This window comes from Falco naumanni, chromosome 4, assembly GCF_017639655.2.
Source record: "Falco naumanni isolate bFalNau1 chromosome 4, bFalNau1.pat, whole genome shotgun sequence".
NCBI classification, from domain to species: domain Eukaryota; kingdom Metazoa; phylum Chordata; class Aves; order Falconiformes; family Falconidae; genus Falco; species Falco naumanni.
This window is the reverse complement of record NC_054057.1, coordinates 52,846,449-52,863,620: the sequence shown is the minus strand read 5'-3', so window position 1 is coordinate 52,863,620 and position 17,172 is coordinate 52,846,449. Positions and strand designations below refer to the sequence as shown.

At 40.9% G+C, this 17,172-nt stretch overlaps 1 protein-coding gene across 1 annotated transcript; it reads left to right on the top strand.

Moving 5' to 3' along the window:
* The first annotated feature begins 637 nt into the window (after window positions 1-637).
* Window positions 638-16,045, top strand: NOM1 (nucleolar protein with MIF4G domain 1). The gene is made up of 12 exons (XM_040589342.1): window positions 638-764; window positions 886-1,841; window positions 2,593-2,717; window positions 3,712-3,907; window positions 5,881-6,204; window positions 6,726-6,836; window positions 8,105-8,272; window positions 8,863-8,984; window positions 12,520-12,652; window positions 13,021-13,152; window positions 13,882-13,991; window positions 14,989-16,045. Exons 1-12 carry the CDS (start codon window positions 638-640, stop codon window positions 15,164-15,166), a joined length of 2,682 nt encoding a protein of 893 aa, XP_040445276.1. The 3' UTR covers window positions 15,167-16,045.
* Window positions 16,046-17,172: the final 1,127 nt, after the last annotated feature.

Here is a 17,172-nt window from a genome sequence, read left to right as displayed (position 1 = left end):
GACTTCCTATGAATTTGGTCCCCACAGGAGACTGAAGAGTAACCCTTTTTCTGAAACTGGTTTATGTGTGCTGGCTTTCATGTGCGTTTTCTGGCGTTGTCTAAGGTCATCTTGTGGCACTTCTTCAGCTGAGAAATTCCTTCCTCTACCCAGCTACTATTTTGATGAAACTTGGGGAAATTCGGCGTTTTGAGGAACTGTGGGCATCTGCCAGACATGACTGAAACTGGCACTAGATTTCAAAGTTGGTGGGAGGAGAGGACAGAGACACAGGGCAAGGCACACACGGCAAGCAGGTTGCATAAGCCTAGAGTACAGCAAAGAGACTAAAAATAAGACCAACCAATCGGTTTTCCTGCTGACAGCAGCAAACTGCCGTGGGACATTAATTCCCTCTGATCACATGAATGATAGACAAGTTGTCACCTGCTGTGCGTGCTGGGGAGGCAGAGCGGGGAAGATCCCATCCCTGTGGTAGGGGCCACTGGTCCCAGCAGCTGCATCACCTTGTCCTGCACACTGCTGTGGATGGAAAGGCCCCATGAGAAGTTAGCACCAGACAGAGGCCATGTGGATGTTGTCCCTGGCATGCTCAGGAGGAAATACCACAGCTTGGCAGGATCGGAAGGGGTTCAAAATGGGGGAATGGGGAGGTGGAGAAGAGGCCAGGGGCCCTGACACCCCTCCGCTGCTGTGGCCTCGTGTGGCTCCTGTGAGAGCCTCGTGCCAGTGGGCATCAGGGCCTTGCAAGCGCAGCCAGGGCTGTGAGGGACAAATCGTTCCAGTCCCTTCTGTAAGAAGAGGGACAAGCCTTAGATTTTCTTAAATGTAAAAAAAAAGAGAAGGGACCTCTACGGATTTCGCGTCTTTGGTACGGGTGTCAAGCGAGCTCCATCCAGCCCGCCGGGCCCATCCCCTCAGAGCTGGCACCGCCTGAAGGGTCGCCCCGGCGGCCAAGGCCCAGCAGGGGGCGCTGTTCCCTGAAATGGCGGCCGCGCGGCGGAAGAGGAAGATCGGCTCTCCCCAAGATGGCGGCGCCCAGGCGCGGCGTGGCTGAGGGGAAGATGAAGCGGGCAGCGGCCGCCCGCGCTCGCCGCGGCAGCAAGTTAGACAGGCTGCGGCAGGCGGTGCAAGAGTTCGTGCACGCAGCCGGAGACCAGCCGCCGCTGGTCTTACTGAAAGACTCGGAGAGGCAGAACCGCAGGAGTCGCCGGGACGCCAGGAAGGAGAAGCGCAGGCTGAAGCGGAGCCGCCGCCGCCGCCTCCAGCGCGGGGAGCCCGTGGCGCCCGTGGCCGCGCCAGCCCCGGCCAAGCCGGCCCCGGCCGCACGCTCCAGAGCCCCGGCCTCGCCCGCCGCCGCCGCCGGAAAGCAGCGGCCGGTGCCGGCACCGGCACCCCGCGCGGCCGCCGCCGCCTGTGCGCGGAAGCGGGCCCTGCTGGAGGCCAACGAGGAGGAGGAGAAGGAGATCCGGCGCCTGGAGCGGCGGCTGGGGCTCCGCAAGCGCCGCAAGAAGCAGGAGGCGGCCGCGGTGGAGGAGGTGCCTCAGAGCTTCCTGCGGGACGGGCTGGGCTACGTGCTGGGCGCCCTGGGCACCCGGGCCGGCCTCAGCGGGCTGTGCGAGAGCAGCGACGAGGAGGAGGCCCCGCGGCCCCAGGAGCGCCGGCCGGGGCCCGGAGAGCGGGACGAGGAGGAGGCGGAGGACGCCTCAGACCCTTCCGAGGGGGATGGTGGGGAAGGACAGTGGGAGAGCGAGAGCTCGTCCTCTTCCCCCGAGGTGCCAGAGGCCAGCGAGCCCCCGGGCGAGGAGGAGGAGGAGGAGATGGAGCAGGAAGAAGAGGAGGTAGGATGTTTGCCTTACATAACGCAAAACCTGCTTCTCAGAATTACGTGGCACAACCTGAACATAAAGCAGAGTTCACATCGCCTCTGTAAAGCATAGGTGCTTGCTGTCGGGGCAAGCCATGCGGGGTGCTGCGGGTCCAGCAGCAGTGCTGCCTGCCGAGGCCTGGGGACAGCGGCTGGGCCTGCGGGGTGGGTGTCCCCGGGTCAGGCCTCTGGCGGGTGATAAATACCCTGAAGCACAAGGCGTGTGGCCTTGTCTTTATGGTCAGGATCAGCAAATAAAGGGAGGTACCCCGTTGCCGTTAAAATGAGCAAACTGAAGTGTTACTTTTTCTGGGTGAGCCCTGAGGTTCTGCCTGTGTTGGATCTTGTAGCAGGGGTGGAGGAGAGGAGGCCAGACAGGTTATTTAGCCTGGGTGGCATTAACATTAACTGTTAGTACATCTGGAGCTGGTAACATCTGGATAAAGCCAAGACCTAAGATGCCAGGTTTCAATAAAAATAACTTAAAAGAAAATTTCATGTAAAGCGTGGAGGAGTTTTGCTGCTGTTATATTGGTCATAAAGGGGAACTCATTGCATGCTTCTTTTCTACATAAAGTTGTTCCTTTGGTGTTAGTTATTAGATGGTAAAATACTTACTTAATTAAAAGTTTGATGTATTAATCTTAAATAGAAATGTATATTTGTGTTCAAATATTTCAGATACTAGCCTCATTTGGTATCTTATTTTACTGTTTTCCTGAAAGAGTCATAATCACAGTGCTACAAAGTATGTTCCCCCTCAAGTAAGGAAAGCTCAGGAGACACTAGATGACAAGAAGAGAGAAGAATTGGGGAGACTGAAGAAAATGGTGAATGGTCTCATTAATAGGTAATGTAATAAGGAAAGTCATTAATCTTTCTGGTTCAGTGTGACAGTGCTCATCATTCAAAGAAAAGTGGCAAGGATGTGACTTTTCTCTTCACAAACTGATTTTAAGTTGGCAATCATGTCTGCTATCCTTAATAATTATTATCTTTGTTGATATAAATTCTTCAAAGTTGGTCACTAGAGAAGTTAAAAATCTGGAAAATAAATTTAAGTTTGGGCTGAATTCCACACAGCAGTTGTCTGCAAGTGCTAGGTGTAATTCACTGTCGGTTGGAGTGTGCCTATTAAAAACACCTCAGTGTGAGTTATAACTTCCCTCCCCAAAAAAGCATGATTTTCTTTTTTTTAATTAAAGAAATCTAAATTTCTCCAACATTACAACTGAGGAGGAGCAACACTTAAAGTAGTGTTAAAGCATAGCTTAAAGTACTGAAGAACAGAAAAAGTATTTAACACTTTCACACGTTTTAATTTTAGAGTGTTTGTAAGATAAGAAATCTATTGGTATTTTTGTATCTATGTTATCTGTAAAATGCAGGCTATGGTTTGCATTATGTAGTTTGTTCAGTCATTTAGAATTTTATGTACCTTATATGTTAGAAGAGTATGAGGTGTTTTAATCCTTAATTTCTCCAAAAACCGTGATATGCTGTAGTTACAACTGCTTAGAACAAAGTCGGTCTTCTTAATGAGTCTGTTCAGTGTGACAGTAAGGACACTGCCAGTGCTTTGTGAATACTGCTGCCAATCTGTTTTTACATGTAAATATTAAAAAAAAAAAAAAAAGGGCAAAAAGACTTAAACATATTTTGTCGGTTTTTAGTTTAGTGAACACAGCAAAATACAAAAGGTCCCTTCCAGTCATCTTTTCCATCTTTCTTCTTAAGCCAAGCTAGTTTCTCTAAAAAGACTGGGTTGATGGTTGGGTAAATTGAAAATTGGGGAATCATGTAGAGAGAAGAAAAAGTGAACATTGCATTTTGTTTCTCAATAGGTTGAGTGAACCGAATTTGTCCTCCATTAGTGGACAGATGGAAGAGCTCTACATGGCCAACAGCAGAAAGGACATGAATGAAACTCTGACAGATATTCTCATGAATGCTTGTGTTACTGCAGTAGCCATGCCTGCAAGATTGATGATGGAGCATGTCCTTTTAGTCAGCATTCTTCATCATAATGTAGGAATTGAGGTAATTCTTGTGGTTGGAACTAATTGTGTTTAATAATACATATTATACAGTGTTTTCCTGTTATTTTGTTTGAAAGGCTTTTTAGTTTTTCATTGTGTGTCACTAAAAAGCATCTCTAGCTGAATTTCGTCAGTATTTGTAGCTTATTTGCTAGGTGTCCACAAGTGCAAGGGACCAAGTCTGTTGCTTTATCAGTTTAATTCATTTCTTCCGTGAGCTACCACTGGTCAGTTACAAAAATATCAGAGTTTTCATCATAATCTTTCTACATCCATAAAACTGAATTTTTTTAAATTTCAGTTTTCTCCTCTTTAATTACACTAATCCATTTCTGTTCTCTTGGGCCTATGAGGGCATTGTTCTTGAACAATGTGTATCCAGATAAGAAAAGCACTACAGTTATGGAAATCCATTTACATCAGTGGAAAAAGTCCTTTTTTAAACCCAGTCATGTAAATCATCAGTGGAAGTAACTAGGTATGTCAAATATCAGAATATAACAGAATATCAAAACCTTCAAAAAGCATGGCAAATTTTTTGGAGGTTTTTTCTTTTGTGTTTTTAACCCTCATGAACGATTGAGATAAAATATCTATTGCTTACTGTTAGGAAGAAGCTGAAACTACTGTTGTCAAAAGGAAAGATTTTAGCTAGTTTCAGTGAAATGTCTCTCAGTAAACAGCTGTTTCAGCACCATGTTCCCACCAAGTTACATTTTCTTTGTACATCTCAATGCGAAAGGTGTATTGATGCAAGTTCTTCAGTTTGTCACGTAGTGACCTGAATGCTATCTCTGAAACCATTTTAAATATCAGATGGATGCAATTACAGCAGTTTTCTCTATGCAGCCTTGCCATTAAACTTTTTTTTTGTTCCTTTTTGTTGCTTGAAAGGCAGTTCTGACTGCAAATATAATGTAATATTACAATGCCTGGTAATAGGTTTTAGATACTACTATACTAATTGTTATTAGAAACAGATGATATCCAGACTGTCCTCTGTACTGCTGACTCTGTTATACAGCATCTTTAAATGTAAGACTCTAAGTATACTATAAATCTCCATTGTCTTTCTGTAAAATAAATGCAATATATGCTTTATGTGGAAGTGTGATAGCACAGCTGCATTTAAGATTAGTTTGAGCAGTGCAGAAGTTGGGATTCCAGTAACTGCATTTAGGTATTTGTGCAGTATGATCATTGGATAATTAAAACCTAAGCTGCTTGAGGTTTGTAATGCAAGCCAGTACTGATACTGGGACTTTGGGTTTCATAAGAAAATCGGTAAATGTTAGCACCAGAATAATGGCGTAGGTCTAGTTTAGCAGTAATGTCTTCATTACCTACCTATATTTTGCTATGCTTTCTAATTCCAGTCTTTACCATCAATTCTATCCTCACAAATATAAAGATACCAAAATTTCTTCTCCCAACTGCCCCACTGACAAATTGCTAAGACTTATCCCTGCCTGCTTCAAAAGCAGCCTAAGCTCATGCTCAGCAGCTGTGAAACTTGGTATGTTGGGGGCTGTTTTACAGTACTATTTTTTACCCTCCTGCTAAGGATTTTATTCTGAAATGCTGACATCTGTGATGTGCTTGGGTTTTGACATGCCACTTCTACTGGATGAGTGGCTAGCAGTAACAGCATGCTAGCCTGGCAGCTGGGAAGATGCTAATATGTGTCCATGAAAATTATGTAAACAAATTCTGATGTATGTGTATTGTAAGTTCATAACATTTGCTTTTCTTGCATAGAGTTCACAGGGCAACGGGATGTCATATAACATTTAGATATTTGTGTATGTAAATGTAGAACATCCATATTGGTTGGGAGGAGCAACAATGTTTCTTTAAAATTATTAGTGGCAGTGCCCCAAAACTGAATGTTTTACAGATTTCTATAAAATCTACTTACAGTTAACTGCTGGATTTTTTTTATTCCCCCCCACCCCTTAATGGAACTGTTGCCAGGTCGGTGCTCATTTTTTGGAAGCTGTGGTGAAGAAATTTGATGAACTCTGTAAAAGTGATGCTGAAGGGAAAGAATGTGAAAATCTGCTTGCCTTGATTGCTCATCTGTATAACTTCCATGTGGTTCATTCCCTGCTGATCTTTGATATTCTGAAAAAGCTTATTGGCATTTTCACTGAAAAAGAGATTGAGTTGATTTTGTTTCTTCTGAAAAATGTGGGCTTTTCCTTAAGAAAAGATGATGCGTTGGCTCTGAAGGAACTGATCACTGAAGCCCAGAAGAAAGCAAACACAGCAGACAAGAAACTACATGATCAGACTAGGGTATGTGTGTGTGTTTTAAAGATTTTCTGTTCTGAATAGACCTTAATAAGCACTTAGATACATGTGTTTATTTAGTTTTCTGCTACACTGCATTTGGGTTCCAAGTTACCATGAGTGTTCAGTTGTTGCATTCAGTTATTTGCCTTCCTGTCTGCCTTTCTTCATTAGTTCTTAGGACAGACACCAAAATGCTTGTAATGAGTAAGCCTAGGAGTGTTTTGTGTCTTATGTAATGGACAGTGCTTCTGTTTTGTAATACTTTAAAGTATTAAAAAGACTTTAAAAAATGGTCACTGAGGCATGGTGTTTAGCAAATTAAGCTTTGCATTGAAACTTGAACACAAACAGATAAAATAGGAGTTAATCATCCTTCTCTGTATTTGTATTCACGTAATCTAAATTTTGATGTGTATTGCCAGCTGAGCTGCTTACTCTTGCAAAATAGTAATTTCAAAGTACACTCTAATTTATTAATAAACTTGGAGGACATAATCCACAGAAATTTTTCTTTTCCCTAATAGGTTCGTTTTATGCTAGAGACTATGTTGGCATTAAGGAATAATGACATGCGTAAGATTCCTGGTTATGATCCTGAACCAGTTGAAAAACTCCGCAAATTGCAAAGAACACTGGTGAGAACTTTCTTGACGTACTTAGTAGAGTTATTTTTAAACCAGAAGTAATCATTTATATCGTGCATAGGCTTGAGGGCTATAGTATTTTTTAATTCATTTAACAGGTTGAAACTCTTGTGGACAAAAATCACTTCTTAGATCATTATCTCCTGTGTCCAAGTTAAGTCAGGAGTCAACCAGCATTCTGCAGAACAGTTTGAGAAAGGACATAATACTTAGCCAAAGACTTTGCCTCAGAGTCCGATCCTTGAAAAAGAGATTGTGGGATGTTTAATGATTGTGCAGAAGAAATGAGTCATTATGACAAATTCTTTTTTCCATGGATTTGGATGCAGGCACCCACTTCTAACTTGACCAGAATCACTTCGGAAGCCTAACGCTTCTGAAAATCTAGATGTTTTTTCTTTCCTGGGTTTTTCTTTGGGGGGGGGGGGGGGGGGGATGTTGGCTGAGAGAGGGCGGTTTGTCTAGAACAGCCCAGTACAAAATGCATGAACGTAACTGTCTGTCTAGATTGAGAATGAGTTCACTTTCACAGGACTTGAATCTGGTTTTAGATTCCATGTATCTCCAACCTGAAAATTACACTACTTGTCTACAACACCCAGGGCATCTTATTTATCAGAAACTTGTAAATGCAAGATGTCTACATCAGAGATAATAGGCCAGGCAACAACAAGCTAGGTAACCTAGTTCTGTAGAATTTCCTCTCTTCAGTTTTCATAGTCCTCCTGGTATGCTTCTAGACTCCTTTGTTGAAAATTTCTTATTTTGTTCAAAGGGTTTAAACTTTTTGTTGTTTGAGTTGTACGAAAGTTAAGGCAGTTTGTTGTGTAATTGTATTTGATCACAAGTGTTCAAAAGGAAAATCATGACCAGATTGTAAGATGCTGCAACTGATTTACAATGTCAGCTTCAAGTCTCAATTCTAAGAAAGGTTTATGAGTAGAAGATGGCTACTTTTTTAATTTATTATCTCTTTTCTTTAAATAAAAAATCAAGAGCTTTTAAATGTAGATTTAAGCAACTTCTTGTATTTGAGAAATTAGAGGACATAGGAAACTTGTAAATTCTCTTCAGGTTGCTGAAACTAAAGGGAGCAGGGGCATATATGCAAAGACCTGTATGGAGATTTAAGATATTTGTTTAAAAATTTGTTTAAAAGTAATTTTAAGTAATTAAAGTATTTCTTTTTTTAAAAAAAAAAAAAAAAAAAGGAAGCCTCAAAAGCTTTTCTTTGCGTTTTTTGGGTTTTGATATTCAAGGTTCACAGTGGTGGTTCTGGAAAAGAAACTCAGCTCCGTGTCTCCCTGGAATCTCTCCTCAGCGCTGATCGGGTTGGTCGCTGGTGGATCGTAGGGTCGTCCTGGAGTGGAGCACCAATGATCAATGATACAAACAGCAAAACTCAGCAAAAACTGCATATAGGAAAGGTAAATCCAAGCAGTACTAGTTATAAGTCTAAGTGTTTGTGATCTTTTGAATGTTCTGCATACAAGTGAATAAGTTCATTTCCAAGCCCACCAAAAAAAGACTCTTGTAAGACTAAGCTTTTGGACTGTGAATTCTGCTCTTACACTTTTCAAAATATTGTACTCGTGCTTTGTAAGAGTTGTTACTGCAAATATTATAGTATAGCTCATTTTTTCTTATCCTGTAGAATTACAAAAGTAATATATGTAAGTGGAAGAAGAGCCTTGATTTAAAAGTGAATTTCCTCGTATGAATTCTGACAGGTAGCGCTGTCTGTGGGTGGTATATATCTGAGCTGATTCTAAAAGTAGTGTGGTGACATGGTCTTGGTGACTTACATTAGAGAAGCACATCTTAAAAATAATTGGCACACTTAAAATATATAGTTGAAAAAGCTCCTGATGATACCTATGCCTCTGGGCAAAAGCTCAAGACCTTTAGATTGCTGCTTCATAGTTTGACATCTTCATTAATGGTTTTATTCAATACTGCACAGAAATAGCTTTCTCAAAGCAAGCATAAATAAAGTAGCAATTGGATTTTTTTTCAGGTGAGTTCAAAGATAATGGAGCTTGCTCGTAAGCAGAGAATGAATACTGATATCAGAAGAAGTATATTTTGTGTCTTGATGACAAGTGAAGACTTCCTGGATGCCTTTGAAAAACTTCTCAGGTAAGCATAGACTAACGCAGACAGCCCAGAACTAAAACCAGCATTAGCTGGGTTGGAAAAATAACATTGCTGGTCTAGGTTTAAGAGCATTTAGTTGATAATACAATTAAAAAAGTGCATAGCTAGGGATCCACATAGGGTAAAAGCATAAAAGAGGGACCAAAACCCCGGGGTAAGGACTAGTAGGGGGCAGGCAGAACTGACTGGCAGTCAGAGGAAAGGAGTAGCCCCTGTTACTGTCACTCATGTCTGTAGCTGTGATTTGCAGCATCTTGACTTCAGGAGCCTGTATCTTTTTGCACTGAAGATGTGTATCCTAGTCTAGTGGATGGAAGTCTGTTGCAGGCTTGCTTCCTCACAGAGGCAGACTAGAAAGCCCCTTCAATCTCTTGGTTTTGTTGCTAGATTTCAATACTGCTGCCACTTCTTTACATCTTGCCACCTTGTTAAGCCATCTTGTAGGTCTCTGTCCATGCTTGCATGACCTGGTAGTGTTCTAGCACCTCCACTTCTTTCTTGCAGAATTTATTAGCTTTGGATTTGCTCCAGGGTCACATTTCATGTTAAGACCGGTTGCCTTACCACTTGGCAAACAGCTTCCTAGAAGGTGTGATCAGGGAAAAGCTCAAACTAAGCTGTTCTTTGTGTTTGTCAGAATATTAATTGTAAGTTTTAGTAACTGGGAGGGGAGGGATCATGTCTGAACTTTTCTGTTGCAGCCTTGTAATTCAAGGGACTTGTCTTACCAGGATGGCATGCAATTATTTAATTTGCTAACCAAACCAAAACAGACTTTGTAATAAAGTCAACTAATATTTGATTAAATGCCACTTCTGCAAAACACAGATTGGATTTAAGGCTGTGATGGAGTCATTCCAATATCTTAATATGGCCTGTTCAATTAAAAGAAATTAGCTGCTGCTGCTGCAGTTCTTGCCAAGACCTGGTAGCTCAATTTGCAGATTGATCCTTGACTGTCATCCGTGCTATCCAAGCTAGTATACAAATCTGTATACATATAGGCTTGGCAGACAAACTGCCTGCGGATCGGTGTGTGTTGATACTGATTTTAAAACACCAAACTCAAGAGAGGGGAATTCTCAAGTCTGCCCACATCTGGCAGAATATAATGGGAAGTACACAAAATTGTCAGTGTAGGAATTAACTTCAATGTGAACACGTGTTCCAGAGTGTGTGGGAATTAATAGTCATATGTTCGATGTCAGCCTCATGAGGAAGAGCATGAGAAATACATAAAGAAGTATTTTAACTGTAGTTGTTGGTTCATCTGGTGCTAGGTCTCTGGCAGAGTTTAGGTGTGGTTAAATGGTAAACTGTTTTAAAACCAGGCTGCTGTAGTTTTGCTTGCCTTTCTCCTCCTTACAGCAAAATAGTTAGTTTGAAGCCAAACCAGCTCCCTGAACTGGCTCAGCTTGTGATTGCAGAAGTAAGGGGAGGTTTGGGAACATCCTTGGAGACAAAGAAGAGAGAGACTTGATCCATTTCATCAGCTGAAAGGCCACACCTCTTTCACAAACCATAGATTCACAAAGGAGATGGATTGAATGCTTCTTAAGTTTGATGGAAGGGCAGTTTTTAAAGCTATTTCGTAGACATCTCACAACAAATGGAAGCTTGTAAAAGTCTTCAATATCCTGTTGTAGTGTGATGTGTAATTCAGGGTAGCAAAAGTGATCAAGACATGGGAATACTGTCACTCATGAATGATTTAATAGATGAGGTGGTTGCTTGTTCTTTATGAAAGATGATCAGGCTTATGAAGTCTGTGCAGGTTTATGGTGAAGCTCAGCAGTGAAAGACAGTCCTGACTCTTAAATTTTAGGTGTCTGGAATGCTAGGTCTGAAAAGATTAAATACTGCTAAATCTATGAAGAAGTCTAGGTAAGAACAAAATTGAACATCGAAGTGCTGATGTACTTGGTTGCAATGTCTAGCAACGTGCATCTTTCCTAAATAAGCAAGTCATGAAAGAAGTGATGATGAACAAGGAAAGAGACTGTGCCAGATAAGTGATTGCAATGTAACTTCCAGTGTCTGAAAACCTGTGTATTTAAAAAAAAAAAAACAACTGTTGTTACTCTGTAATAAAATCAGATAGAACTTCACTGATGAGAGAGCAAGTGAATTATATCACAGACACAGTACTTACAGTGCTGGCCTCTTGGAGAAGCAGGCTTGTAAGTTTTCACCACTCGTTAGCATCAGCCCAGATTTTCCTATTGTAAAACCTTAATTTCTGGGGGCGATTTGGCTGAAAGGCAGTATTTTCTCTGTTAATCTGGTGTGTGTCCGTGATCAAATGCAATGGCAGATGTCTGGAGGTGTGTACAAACAAGGGACATTAGAATTGAGCAATGACAAACTACTCTACAGATGGTAGAGCAAGTTCCAGTGGAGTCAAACTTGGTTAGAAAATACACTTGAGTTATACTAATGCCATATGAAACTTGAGCTTGAAGCAATGAAAAGAATTTTGTTTGACATTTTTCAGATTATAATATGAAGCATTTTTCATTTTAATTGGTTTTAATGCTGCCAAGCATTTGGCAGCCCTGGAAGCTAAATCATATTATTCACAGAACAGGTGCATTGTGAGTTAGTTACCATTCTCTGCCAAAGCGTCTCAGCCCTCTTTCAGACTGGTCAGCTGTTCAAGTGGGAAGGCTGTTCAGTCCTTGGCCTTTATGCTGAGGCAGCCAACAGAAGTACTCATTGATACTGTTTTCTTCAGGCTTTTTTCTTTTTTTTTTTTTTTTTTTTTTCCTTTTTAAGGTGCTTTGAAATCACTGACTGCATCCTCTTAGGCTACTATCAGACAATAGTGAATTTCAAGTATTACGTAACATGGAGTTGATCTAGAGATTAAAGCATTCATATCACCAACTAAATAGGAAGAACATCTTTAAATATTTTCATCTCTAGTGACTACCACAGAAGTGAAGGGCCCTGGACATGCTTCTCTAAATAGGCTTATGCTGGTCCACAGGCTGGTTTTCCTCCCATGAACAAGTGTGAAATAACTGCAAGGGGATCCTGCAGTTCTTATTTCACTTTTCAAGCTTTGTACACCAATGTACACCATGCAGCAGTGCTTGCTGCAGTGCTGCTGCTACATTCAAAGGCACAAGACTCCATGATGACAGTGCCCTCTCCTGTTTTTCTTCATGGAGAGCTACAAATGTGGAGCGCGCTACCTTTACTCCCCCAGGGGTAATTGTACTTGTATCATTCTACTTCTGTCTGTCGAGGTCTTGCTTTTGCAGCCACTCCTTTAACACTGATAATACTCTAGCATTTTTATATTGCTGTACCAGGACGCTGATTTAGCCCACAGTCGGAAGGGTTTGAGGCCATTCAGTGTTTTAAAGACTTGTAAGAAGCTTCTCAAAGTAAAATCTAATACAGTGTTAGGGGTTGTTTTTTAACTATTAGTCTTGGATGTTAACTGTAGCTTTTACTTTGTGGTAGTAATTTTTCCCGACTAAACGATTCTCATTCTCTCACTAAATTTTAGGCTTGGACTGAAGGATCAGCAGGAGAGAGAAATCGTTCATGTTATCATTTACTGCTGCTTACAGGAGAAGACATATAACCCCTTCTACGCATTTTTAGCTAACAAGTTTTGTGAATATGAAAGACGATTTCAGGTGAAGAAAAATTTGTTTCTATTTTGGTTTAGTGTCATTATTGTGGTTAGGAAGACAGTTATTAAATACCTGAGAGTGGATGCATGCCTCTTAAGATCAGGATCCTGAGGAAATACTCTGCTGGTATAGCTGTGTATTCAAGTAAGGCATGCTCATGGTCAGATCTGAACAGGAAATAAAATAACTACTGCAGAAGGTTTACTTTCCTCTGGTTTATGCATTTGAAAAGAATTGAACAGTCTGTTCAAGCATCTCTGTTAATTATCAAAGGGCTCATAAAGAATAGAAGGTCAAAAGGTTTTGTTACATTGTTACTCATTTAAACAGCCACTTGATTTGTAGGTTGTTTTTTTTCCTTTGACACCTAGGTCACATTTCAGTTTAGTATTTGGGACAAAATCAAAGACTTAGAAAACCTCTCAGCTGCTGCCATCTCCAACTTGGTTTCACTGTTGGCTCACTTACTAAAGACAAAATCGTTGCCACTTTCAGTTCTCAAGGTTGGTGTGTTTTCTTTCCAAAATACTTCTGTGTTTGCGTGTGCTTGTTCTATGGAAAATATGTTTTCTTGGTTACCTAGCTGGTACTTTAGCTGTTCATGGTCATAAACTAAGACAAAACTTGTTCTTGAATTGCTAAATTAATCCAACTGATTACGGTAATGCTATCATCTGAGGAAAAGGGAACCTATGCTGACCCAGGCATTCAGAAAGTCTACAGTTCTATATCTAGAGCAGTGTTAAGATCATTTTCTTTAGAGTCCGCAGAGTTGGAACTGAGGCCCCTTCATTAGCAAGCTTTGTCAGTGGATTTTCAGCTATGCTTTTGAGCTGGTGTTGATTTTTATTAGGCACAAAAGAAATCTACTGAGCACTTGGATTTCAGAATGGGGAGTCCATAGAATTTTATTAGAAGAATAATTGAAATGTGTTAAACAGGCAATTATGTGGATATTCGTAGCTATTTCTAAAGTATGTATCTAATAGAGAAATTATATCCAGTATTCTGGTATTAGTAGACAGGTTTATTCCTTAAAAAGTTTTCTGCTTTTCTTATTAATTAGCTTTTGGAGGCAGCGTTCTCAGCTAATTCTTCTGTGCCAAACTTAAGACTCTGTATATATGGGAGGCCAGTTGGTATGCTAATGACTATTCATTTAGAAAAGAATTCAGCTGTTTGAAATACTTGAATTAATCTAATTCTCCCTCTCTCTCTCTCCCTCTACTTAGGTAATTGAATTCAGCGAACTAGATAAACCCAAAGTCCGTTTCTTGCGACAAGTATTAAGCATGCTGTTAACCAAAACAGATCCTGAAGAACTCAGCGACATTTTTGTGAGGTAAGTAATCAGAGAGATCTCCAGGGAACCCTTGGTGAGTAGTAATTAAGAAGATAAGAAGTTTGCTTATTTTGTTTGGAAATTACACAGTGCCTATTCCAAAATTCAGCCATCCGTCCCTTAAAAAGTAAGCTCTCCTGGGTGAGTGGGGAGAATCACTTCTGTGTTAGTACGGGCTCTGATAGTTACAACTGTGAGAAGTGTTACACAAAATAAGGCTTTCAGATATTCAACATACAATTTTGGTCATAGGATTTTCATGAGCAGAGCTCTGTAATTACCTACTTTCCATACTGATTTACCATCTGTGTGCAGTAGAATTACCTTCTAGCACAGACTACTGGTAGAGTGGTCTTTAGTGTAAGAAGGAAGAATTAAAAAATACTAATGAGGGAAAGGTTTGGGTCCTTTTCATTTCTTTAAATCAGTGTTGTCTGGAAAATCTGATTTTTGTGTATGGGATAAGATTGCCTGGAGAGGCTGGGAAATCTCCAACCTTGGAGATCCTTGAGTGGATAGCACTGAGCAGCTTGACTGCACCTGGATGTTAGTCTGGCCTTAAACAGGAGGTTGGACAAGATGACCTGCTAACATCCTTTCTGAGAAATTATTCCGTGATTCTGTGATGTTCTTGTATTAAACTTGCAATGTCACATGAAGTTAGAAAAAATCAGGTGGTGATGTTTCAACCATTACACTGCAACACAAGGAAGCTCAAACGTGGCATTTGCCTCGTTTTTTGCTGTGATGTAATTGTTGACATAAAGAAGTTTAAGGCTCCAATATTCCATTTTGTTGTTGGGGGTCATTTGTATGTTGAGTGTGTTTGGGCTGCTTGCCAAACTAATATAGACTTGCTGGTAATTTGAAAACCTCTTCAGAAAAGCTCCTTTTATAGGTTGGATTTTTTTCTGTGTCTCTGAAGTAGATAAAGAAAAAAAACAAATTTCTGAAACAGTAGAAGACTAAATACTATTTTTAATCTGTGTCTTTACAGGATATCTGACAACCCCAAACTGGGATTGCTGCGGGAGGGCTTGAAACTCTTCCTTGCCCACTTCATACTAAAGAATGCACAAGCTCAAAGGAGCGCTGAAGAAGCTAGCTTATTAAAAGAGAGAGTTGAACTAGCAACCAAGGCTTTGCAAGCAAAAGAATCCAAATTGAAACTATAGTTCTGGTTTTCTAATAAAACATACAGAAAAACAAAGTCTGCATGAAGATGCAGAGCTTTGTTAGTCTTTCAGACCCAAATAATTGAGAATGAGGAGAGCCATCAAGGATCCATCTTTGGTCTACACACTGGTTACAGGTTTAATCAAAGGTGATACAAGGCCTTTTTGAAGAAAGGGAAAATGTATTTTTTGTCATGACCCTTTTTAGTATGAGTGCTGCATGTTGATGGTTAGCGTCTGGAGAAAAGAGTACATTTCTGTGATACTCCCAGTCAGCGTTCCACGTTTCATATTCTAACCTTTCATTTAAAATGATAGCATAATACTGACCACCGGCTGTTAAAGAAGCAGCCTTAACCAAAGGCTTTTAGTAACTAATCATTGTACGTGCCTGAAGAAACAGGCCACTAGATGGCACGAGGACTGGTGAGTCAGTTTTGGAAGAAACAGACTTTATTTCTTAAAGAGTTGAAGTTGTATGCTAATTCTGTGAATTGCTTACCTGACTGTGTGTCAGGAAAAGATCTTCAGTTGGATTCTAAGCCGTAGTAAAATGACTCGAAGATCTGACTTTGCCCAATTATATTGGGTTTAGTGATCACAGCACATTTTTATTGCTCTTTTAGCCTGTTTTTCACAGCTTTAAAATTGGAGTTGGCTAATCACTTGTGTTGATCAGATTTTTCTAGGCATAAAGAATAATATCAGCATGAGTCTCTTAATAACATAATACCTTCCTTCAGAATTTGCTTGCATTTTCCATTCAGATGTTGAAAAAGAAAAAGGAAATCATGTGCACTTCTTTTTGTAACACTCGGTGTTAATGCTTTGTTTCTTTTCTCACCTTAGCACTACACATTAAACGGTAGTTTTTCTAAAGATTTGCTGTTTGTATTAGCTTTACCCTAGCTGGCTGACCAGGAAGGGAAAGACTTTAAATTGCAGGGGGAGGGGGGGGAAGCACTTTCTCATCCACAGTATCGCTGCATCTGCATGATCTACCTTTGCTAGAGAGCTGCGAGCCCTGTTTCTATAACCAGGCTTGCCCTCTAGCGTGCACTAGCCCACTCGCTTATGGTGCTTCCTAACTACATTTGATACCAATTGATCTATTCAGCTACTTTGTTTGAATCTGTCCCTGCTGGGAAAATTTGCTCCCAGTAGGCATCCTCCAGAAAATTTTCAGTTCTGCAGCAAAAGAGGTGGATGAAAAGTTTAAATTTAATTTTTATTTTTTTAATCAAATATTTGAGTGTAGAATACTCTGCTTGCTGAGCTGTAGGAGTAATGTTTTCAGGCAGGGGAGTGCTTCTTCCCCCAGCAGCCAGGGAGCTGATTTTTCCCACCTTTCCTCTGTTGGAGAGGGCAAGTTGTGCGTGGGAGCAGAGAGGCCCGGTTTCAAAATCCCAGGTTGTACTAGCAGGGTAACAACTAACACAGAAGAGATTCCTATCAAAAGAACAAGGCAAGATGCTTTCTTCGGCCTGTTTCATACCACTGGCAGCTCTCAAGGATAGAAAAGTGGCCATTTCCCCTCAGTTGCATCTTACATGCAATAGGCAGAAGAGGAAAAACATTTAATTCAAGTATTTCTAATATGCATACCAACGAACAAAAGTATGGGCAGTGGAACTGAGACTATTTTGACAGACACAAAAGATGCAGCTTTAGAGAGTGCATGTAAACGGCTCCTTTGCAAACAACCGTGCCAAACCTCATATTTCAGTGTTGAAGACAAGACTCGGGAGAAAATCTGTGCAAGCCCTTAGAAGCTGTCTGCTGTGGAGCGCATGGGACCTCAGTGAGTAAAAATTGCTCCCCCTAGACTGCAACAGCCACCTAATTAATTGCCTTTTTTGCAGGAGTTTAGATAGACCCAGCTTTTCAATGTGTTTGTGATTTAATAATAGAAACACATTGCTCTAGCTGGGAGGTTTAGGCAACTTTGCTCCTCAAGATAAATCTTGAAACATCTTCCTTACATTGAATGTGACAGGCACTGGTTC

Bases quoted from the DNA above. Each gene is read 5' to 3' on its own strand.
- NOM1 (XM_040589342.1), top strand. From the start codon at position 638: ATGGGGGAATGGGGAGGTGGAGAAGAGGCCAGGGGCCCTGACACCCCT. The intron at 2,718-3,711 runs GTAATGTAATAA...GTTTCTCAATAG, and splicing joins GTGAATGGTCTCATTAATAG to GTTGAGTGAACCGAATTTGT. The intron at 6,837-8,104 runs GTGAGAACTTTC...TTGATATTCAAG, and splicing joins GCAAATTGCAAAGAACACTG to GTTCACAGTGGTGGTTCTGG.